Below are 9,705 nucleotides of genomic sequence, written 5' to 3' on the forward strand. Positions count from 1 at the left end.
GGAACTGGAAATACAGGGAATCCAGGGCAGATGATCCCTTCAGGACCAGTGGTGTGAGTGGCGATACTGGGAGGGTAGAGGGAGAGTGGGTAGGAAAAAGGGAACCGGTTACAGGGAACTATATGTGACCTCCTCCCTCGGGGATGGACAACCGAGGAGTGGGTGGAGGGAGACATTGGACAGGGCAAGATATGACAAAATAACAATTTATAAATTATCAAGGGCACATGGGGGAGGGGGGAGCAGCGAGGGAGGGGGAAAATGAGGACCTGGTGCTGGGGGCTTGAGTGGAGAGGAAATGTTTTGAGAATGATGAGGGCAATGAATGTACAAACGCGCTTTACACAAGTGATGTATGTGTGGATTGTGATGAGAGTTGTATGGGCCCCTAATAAAATGATTAAAAAAACAAACAGAATTACACTTCAGTGGACAAAAAAATCCTCCTCCTGGACCAGTAGTAAACTAAGGATAAATAGGGGGCATATTGAAGTTACCAAGGATTTCCTTTTACTCAAATCCTCAATAAATGTCTATAGAATGAGCAGTTAAGAAATCAGACAATATAGTACAGAGGCAAATTTTCTGCAAAAGACACCTTTAAAGTGTCGAAAACACAAGGTTGCACCTGAAGAACGAGGGTGCACTTGATCCACGGCATGTGTTTTCAGTCTTTCACCTGCGCGCTGAAGCTGGGCAATACAGAAGACTGAAGAAGAATTAATACAGGTAAATGATTGTGTTGCCAAAGAACATTGATATCCTACGGCCTGCCAGAAGTGTGGCTCAATCTGTCTTGAAAGAATTACAGCCAGAATACTCTTTGAAAGGGAGGATGGCGAGACTTCAATTCACAAATTTTAGACCTGCCATTTGCATGAACCAGAACCTGAGAAGGACATCGTGCTCGATCCAACAGCGACTCAGCATAAGTGGAAGATCCCCGTGAGATGGGTTTACACAGTGGCTACTACAGCAAGGTTCAAACACAGCAACAATTGTGGTGCCGGAGCCGGATCCGGCAGTACCTCTTTCGGTTGTTCCTTGGGTTGGTGTGAGTTGGAATTAATGAATTGGCACTGAACAACTACACTGAGTGTGACGACAACCCTCACTTACCATTGTTGAATGTGCCATCATGTCTTTGAGTAAGCTACTCGTGTGTACTTTCCCCCCAGGGTTCCTGCAGGGGAGGGAGTTCAATGACAGTCTCATCTCTCTGACGCGTGTGCCGCCTCACTCTGAGAGCTGCTGCTCCTCCTTGTCTTCCAATGTTCCATGTGCTTATGCTTGTTTCCTTTTATTTACCTATTTTTATCAGGACAGCCTGTTCATTAAACTTCTAGGCCACACAACAGATTCAGATATGGTATTTGTTTATCAACAACTACAGTAAAAATCTAACGTATTTGTTTGTTGTTTTTTTTTTTAATCTGCCTTGAGAGGATTTGGGTTTTCTTATTATACAAAGAAAAAGCTATTTCTAGCAAAATTGCTTGCTCCCACTCAGAGGAAAACAAATACTCTTACACCAAGGGTGTTGAAGGTCATAATTAATATGCGTTTACTAATTAGTTGATCTGAGGAAGCTTGCCCTACTTACAACTTTACTAGAAGTTCTCAGCCTTATTTTAATGAACTGTTGAAAGATCCTAATTCACAAAAAACAGTAGAAAACAATAATCATCAAGCTTAAAGATCATAGATCAAGAATATATATATTTTTAAGTAATACTGATTTTAGGAAGTTGCCTTCGTGTTTCCATATGTTAGTCGTGAATTGTACTTTTTAGTTCAGCCATGTGGGGGAAGGTGAAGAAGATGAAACAAAAAGCATGACAATCATTTCGTGTCCTTGAACAGCGTTGTTATGAAGAAACTGTACAGGATTTTCATCTGCAAGATATTCAGCATCAGTCATCGCATTTCTCATGAAGACAGACAAAAGGAATCGCATCCAGGTACACGCGCATTCTCTTTTCCCTAGTGGTTTGCTACAAAGATCTCCCCAAAGGCAGTTCCTGATTTCTGGGAAGGGTCGCCAGAGAAGGCACTTTAAAAGGCTAGTGTGATTGGCATCTGGATACAACAATACTCAGACTTTCCCCCAAATGATCATGGACCTATTCTCACTAATAGGAAAAGAAAGTGACAAGGAGAGGGAGGGTCACCTTTGGAATGCCAATCTGAGCAGTCTCATAGTTGCTGTTTTTGCCAGGTTCCATTTGGATTTGCAGCATTAAAAGAAAATAACAATTTATTCTAAAAATCACGTAGATTCATTGGGCATTTCTGAAAATAAATGAGTATTATTTTTGTCTCTTATGACACAATTATATCCTATAGTTGCATAAGCAAAAGAATCGTCCATTTGCCAGTCCTCCTTTGGAAGGAGTCAAGCACTGTGAATCCTGCCTGGCAGTGGCAGGTGCTGTCATGTTGGGACCTTCTGTAAAACAGAACCCAAACTGCTGAATCCTACACCTTGTTCACAATCATTGTTAAGTTTGAGCACATTGCTGCAGCCACCGCATCAACCCAATACTACTAATATTTCTCAATTTACATATTCTTCGGGATCACTCTTCTTTACAATGGTACCAATAGGGGTCTCTTCCAGTCAGCTAGGCAGGTAGCTCTTTCACCTTCCTTGCTATGGACGAATCAGCACCTCCAGCATTGCCTCCTCTTGTTGAAACATACCATCTGTACGCTGTCAATTCCTAGATCATATTCTGCCTCAATGCCTTCAGTACAAAGTGAACTTCTTGCTGCAATATGATCCGTTCTTGGTCATAGGAACAGCTTAAATGGATGAACGTTGACTAACTCTTTTTTCAATATGGTGATGTGGTATACTCCTTCCAGCTTCTTTTGCTGCTTCCCGCAAAATTCAATATTGTGCCAATGTTGTGGTTGTTTTGATGCACCTTCGAGTTGGTCCAATTCATAATTGCCCTATGTAAAAGCACTGACTGGTCCTACATTATCCCCTCAACTGTGTTATATTTGATGACATGCTTTCAGCCACTATCTAGCTATTTTACTGCCGGACCTCTTCTTTCTTTTAGTGATGCTCAACTTTAACCAGCCTGATGTTCTTCTCCATTGACTGACCTCAACAGAGCATGTCCAAAGTACATAAAACAAAGTCTAGCTACCCTTTTTCTCAGAAAAATTCTAATTTTTCTAATACTCTTCCAAGAGAGATTTATTAGTTCTGGCAGCCCAGGGTGCATATAATATTCTTCACCAAATGCATAATTCAAATGCATCGGTTCTTCTCCAGGCTTTCTTATACGTTGCACAACTTTCACCTGTATATAAGGATATTGAACAGGCCATGGTTTGGGCCAGGCTCACCTGAGTGCTCACAGGACTCTGTAACATTTTCAATCAATCTTGTGAACCAGATGTGCCCCAATCCAATATGTTGTTTGATTTCTTGATTGCTACTTCCATAGACATTGATTGCAGATCTCAGTAAATGAAACTTTTGACAACTTCAATATTTTCTCTACTTATTATGCTGCTGCTTATGTTCCTGTTATGGGGATTTTTGTTTTCTTTACAAATATCCTTATTGAAGGCTGTAGTCTTTGATCTTTACCATTAAAGCTTTCAACTCCTCTTTACATGAAGTGAAAAAAGGTGGCAGATGTAGTTAGATTAAAATCTAACACCTTTTTATTTGATGTTCTTTTGACCCAATTTTTAACCTTTTTTTCAGTTTTTAATACTTTATGCTTTCTTTTTTATTGCGGTTTCTCTATGTTCTGTTTTGATATTTTTGTTTGTTTGTTTTTGTTGGCTTCCAGTTCATCTTTTGTATGATTTTTCTGTATGGGAAATCCAGGACAGACAAATCTATAAAGACTGTAACTGGATTAATAATTTCCTAGGGGTATGGCAGGTGGTAGTGGGGGGAATGGGGAGCTAACAGCAATGAGTATGAGAAGAAAATGTTTTGAAATTGATTGTGGTGATCATTGCACACTATTCTAAATGATTAAATAATTAAATTGTACATATGTAAATAATACACCAATAAATCTATTTTTTAAGTTGGTGTTTTAAACTTACAGATGCTATGGTAACACTTTCACTTTTGGATTTGGGGAACCACTTAAATATGAAGTGGGTTCAAACAGTTTGAACAAAAATTGTTTTCTTTTAATTCCATTTTTCCAAAGAACCTTTTGAAGCTACCTCATTCTGTATTTAGAAATTCAGAATTGTAGATGGCAGAACAGAGATACTATTAATTTAATACACCCTCAATTTAACAGGTAAGCAAGATTAGATCAATCAAAATTAGTTTACCCAATATCTCAATCCCAGTTAAATTGAGTTCTCTATTTTCCATAACAAAAATGAAGTATTTGATATATAGTCTTGCATGTTATGCACACTCTGGGGTGTGTGTATACATTTATACAACATAGTATGTGTAATTGGTAATGAATTAATAAAATATTGATTTTACAAATTATAGAAGACTCTTACTTAGAAAACTCTGACACTCCATAGTTATTTGCTCAATATCTACAAGCTAAAGGGTCATGTTTAGTGAAGCATCTTTTGTGGTATAATGATTAAGTACTCAGCTACTAACTGAACGCATGCAATTCAAAGCTACCCAGCAGCTCCACAGGGCAAAGGGTGGAAATCCGCGTTTGTAAAGGACGAACCTTTGGAATCCTTGAGGCTGTTCTATTCTGTCACATTGGATAGCTCTGAGTTGGAATTGATCCCACGGCACCTAGTAACATTTAATGAGTGGTGGGCACGATGTTTGGTAGGCATTGTACAAAGATCATTAAGTGAGCTCTCGCCTTCAATTCTCCCCTTTCTTGTAGAGAGGAGCCGTGTTGGCATAGTGGTTACACAGTGCGCTGCAATCTGCGAGGGCTGGTAGTTCGAAACTACTTCTTCTGCTGACAGAGAAAGATGGGCTTTCCACTCCTCCAAAGGGAACCAGTCCTGGGACCTCACAGCGGCAGTTCTTCCCATTGCTATGAATCTTCATTGACTTGGTGGCAGTGAGGTGTTTTGGTTTATCTCCTGGATATTGATTTTACACCAAATTTTAATAAAAGGAAACAAAAACATTGAAAGATGACTTTTTTTCCCTTTTGTTTTGTTTTTCTGATAGCTGTGCACTAATGCACATTGAGAGCCCCTGATGCAGCACAATTAACATGTTTGACTGCTAAGTGAATGGTTTGAGGTTTGAGCATTCCCAGAGATACCTCTGAAAAGACTCTAAAATTTACTTTTTTTTTTTTTTTTACAAAACAGCCATTAAAAACCCTAGGTGCACAGGTATACTCTTACATACACTGGTTCACCATAATGCATGAACAGCGATCATTTTGGGGTTGTTTTTTTTTTAAGACATATGGCGACTTAAAATTGACACATACTAGTCTGCTCTCAACTCTCCCATTCATAGTCAAATAGGAGTTTGGGAGCTAATAAATGGTGTCAAATTTATACTTGATGTTAATGATTGATAATCCAGGCCTCCAAAGATTTATTTTGAAAGAACACTGTTAGCATACAGGCAAGGGGAGTAAAATCAACCCTAAAAAATATAGTATGCATGCTTCATTCATGAAAAATAAGTCAGATTGCTTGCACCAAGGATAGAATTCGGAAATTAATGAATGACATACTCCCTGGTCATTATCCTTGCCCAAGAATATATAAATTGTTTAAAGCATAAAAAAGGTGAATCGGGAACACTGTTTGGCACATATCACTTCAATCTACTTAACATAATTTCATTTATATATCCTACATCTATCTTACAATAACACTTTGGATTAATTGCTAGGGAATAAAATGGATTCTCTTTGACATTCTATACAACTCTCAGATGTCTTATAGCATGCAAATAAATAAATAAATAAACAATGCCAGCTCGGTTTACTCTTTGCGACCTGAAAACTAACAACTGAGACAAACCCACAAAGGTGAGTAGTATTTAGATCAGGAAAGTTTAACCCAAATCAAACTCACTGCCGTGGAGTCTATGCCAACTCATAGCCACTCTAGCAATGTTGAGCTGCGTTTTGTTATTTCTAACTTTTACATATGCTTTTTATTCCATCACATATAAAACACCCTCAATGCCTGCTCCTTTCTGCTCCATGAGAGAGGGCAAGTCTTTGAATCAGACTTCTCGAATACCTGCTCCAATCCTGGAACCCAGTTGCTATCATATCAGGCAAGTCACTTATTGGACTCCTTACCACCCATGAATATACCTGTCACACAGAGTTGTAGAAGGATTGAATGAGATAATTCATTAGTAAACCAATGGTTGTCCATTATAAACTTGACTTCACTATGTAGAAAAAAATCACTTTTAAGGAGCACTCTTTAATTGGCTGAGCAATTAAATTTAGTTAAACTATGATTCAATTCAATAAAAGCATGTGCTCAACCAAACTTGGCAATTGAGCCAATAAAAATCCAACCAATAACATGATATAGACCTGGCTACTTTACCACCGAGAGGGAGCCTTAAACAGAAGGCAAAGCTACTAATAAAAAGGCACCAACAATGCCCAGGAGTGTGTCAACTCAGGACGAACTCTTATTCTCTAGGAATCACCAAAGCTCTCGGGAGCAGTTAAAGGCAAAATCGTGATCCCCCTGCCTTGTCCTTCACAGGTTGTGTGCGCTCAGCACATTTCCTCTGCATCTGGAGGCTTTGTCACAGACAGAAGGATCCTGCTGCATAAGACCGCTGTTTACAGCTAACTTTTTAAAAGAGGAATTTGGAAAACTTCCCAGATGCTACATCTGCCCCTAGCCCTTGCACCTCCCAGTAAAACGCCAGCAAGGGAGACAGCGAGGACAACTAAATTTATTAACGGTGGATGGGCCACTCTATCTTTCACCGCAACAACAGTAGGGGATACCATCAAACCTGTCTGCTGGCTAGCCAGCAAATCCAAGCCGACATCCTGACAGCAGCCACCCCCAGCTGAATGGAAAGGAATGCAGGGTGCTCAGAGCCACACAGCACAAGCCAAACGTATGCCGAAGGTACTCGGTGCTATTTCCATTTAAGGCAAAACAAAATGTTCATCAATATGTGCTTTTTAAATCTCTTCTTTTTTTATCATCGAAGAATATTAAATAGATGTGGAACTGTTTAGGGGAGTTCAATGGTTGAATTAGGCAATATTCAGCGATGATTTTGATGTACTGGGCAAGAAGTTAGGCATGCATTAATCTCAATATCGCTGACCTAGAACATAATCATGATTCATTGCAAATATACATCAGCAGCCAGGCTCACCCCAAAGCAAACTATTTACAATTTGAGGTTAAAATCAAGCAATGATATCTGAGCTACATTTAAAGCCCGCCTTCTATCTTTCTGCCCCTAACACAGTCAATGTGTTAAAGAATAACAATATGCTACAATGTATTTATATATATATATAAAGCATTTATGTATGTATGTATGTATATAGTTCCAGTTTTGTGTATTTATACTGAAAGAGTGTTTTAAAAGACTGTAATTTGTAGAGACAAATGCATTCCAGAATAGTGTATTGCCAGTACCGGACAGGGCGAGGGGAGGATGAGGCTGATGGGGCAGGGCTTCCAAGTGCAAGGTTAGATCTTTCTTAGTTTAAATTTCTTATATTTCCTTCATCATGGTTTTTCACATTGGTTTAATTTTTTTAATGAGTTAAAATATTACTTATCCTGATTACTGCGCTTTTGGGTGCCTCTAAATTCTGCATGTGAGTCAATCGCCTCCCTCACCCTACCCTAGTCCTGGTCCATGTGTTTTGCATGAGATTAGTTCTTCTTATATGCTCTCAATCAAACATGGAATAGTATGATATCACATGAAAGGGGGGAAAAAGCTACATGAAATGTTAGAAATAATGGACTAAAAAGTTCTAGGTTTTTGGTCACAATTCTACTAAGAGGCTTTTATAACCTGATGTGCACTGAGAATCTCCAATACTATTCAGTCGTTAATGATCTGAGGACTTTTTAGTGAATGACATGAGAATTATCTTGAATACATATTTTGATCCAATACAGCAGATTTTAATCTTTCCTCATTATTATTCCTTTTCTCCATTTACCTCTGTTTTCCTCAGAATACTGAAAAAGTGTCCATATGGATATACTGGGGTTAAGTGCATAAAAACAATGAATATTTCTAGAACTAGGCATAATAAAGATTTTCATTGTAACGTTGTATCAAAATGATAGAAAACCCCCTGGGGCTCAGTGCCTCTTAAATGAAGCAATGTCAAACACACTTACCTGTAAAGTCTGTGTTGACTGGCAGAACCGAGCTGGGAAATTTACAATACCCGTTGCCCATAAAACGAATTCCTTTCATCATTGTGGTTGTTGGAGCTGCTAAAGATGACTCTCTCCTTTCCACATGATATATAGGAGAAGGCCCATTCAGTTCTTCAGGTGGGAGCCACCGAAGATAGATGGTCGTGCTGTTGATCCCTTTGACGAAAGGAGACTTCAGACGGGCTGGGGCTAAATATCAGAAAACGCTTGTTACCACCAAGGATGTGGTTTCTATCCTGAGAAGCAGGTAGTCACAGCAGCAACAATAACTCATAGTGATCTCATTCATGTTAGAATGAAAATAAAACTCGCTCACTGCCATCAAGTGGATTCCCACTCTTACCGACCCTATCGGGCAGAGTAGAACTTCCCCTTTGGGTTTCTGAGACTTTAATTCTTTACAGAATAAACAGCCTCATTTTTCTGTCCCATGAGTGGGTTCAAACCACTGACTTTATGGTTAGCAACTCACTAATAACCCACTATGCCACCCAGGTTCCTTAGAGTAGAAATGAGGGATGGTAATTTTGAGTCATAATTCTTTGGGGGCACCATAGGGGTTTCAGCAGTTGATTTTTCAGAAGATCTAGATGTGCCTACGACGGCATCTCTTGTGTGGACCCAAACCTCCAACCGTTCTGTTAGCAACTAGCCCTGTTAGGGATTTGTATTGCTCAGGGACTCCACTGCACACATCACACTCACAATCAAAGCTGTATGATCTCATGGATTAATATTGTTCCAGGAAGTGAAATCCTAGTGCAGAGTTTAGTTGAATGGCCCCCAAAGGTGTGCAAATGGCTAGTTCTTCTCTGTTCGACGGGGTTGCTAAGAGTGAGAATGGACTCCGTAGCACAATAACAACCAACACTTAGCACAAAACTTACACAAATCAACTATTTTTTAATCTCAAGTAATTTTTCTCTTCTTTCTTGCACAATAACACATTTCATAAACATATAGAAGCTGCTCTTGGTGCTCAACCCAGATCCACTGTACCACGCAATTGCCACCACTCCCCAGCCTTTCGTCTAGAGCAGCTCAGGCTGCTCCCTTCTCAGGAGAGAGCTCCTTGGCTGAGCTGGAGCTGCCCCAGCCAGGAGTTTCAGGTTCCCCAGGAGACGCCTGCAGTCGAAGATTAACCCTAGTCACAAGACACGGGGTTCTTAACACAGCTTCACCTCTGGGATGCAAGTCACAGAGGCTAAACAGGGAATGGATTCCTTCCCTCTAGTTCCTAAATGCCTCCTCCCCGCCACTATCATGACCCCAATTCTACCTTGCAAGTCTGGCTAGACCAGAGGATGTACACTGGTACAGATACCAGGCTAGATCTCATGTGGAAAACCCTTCAGC

The 9,705-nt window shown here is 39.8% G+C and overlaps 1 protein-coding gene across 1 annotated transcript in view; it reads right to left on the bottom strand.

Annotated features, from left to right (window-relative positions):
- Window positions 1–9,705, bottom strand: part of USH2A (usherin) — a 949,135-nt gene that overhangs the window by 672,958 nt on the left and 266,472 nt on the right. The window contains exon 20 of the mRNA XM_004700145.2: window positions 8,308–8,538. Within this exon, the coding sequence (XP_004700202.1) occupies window positions 8,308–8,538 (231 nt within the window). The remainder of the gene's footprint in view (window positions 1–8,307; window positions 8,539–9,705) is intronic.

This window comes from Echinops telfairi, unplaced genomic scaffold (genome assembly GCF_000313985.2).
Source record: "Echinops telfairi isolate 266 unplaced genomic scaffold, ASM31398v2 ScPeMD7_7424;HRSCAF=8462, whole genome shotgun sequence".
In the NCBI taxonomy this organism is placed as follows: domain Eukaryota; kingdom Metazoa; phylum Chordata; class Mammalia; order Afrosoricida; family Tenrecidae; genus Echinops; species Echinops telfairi.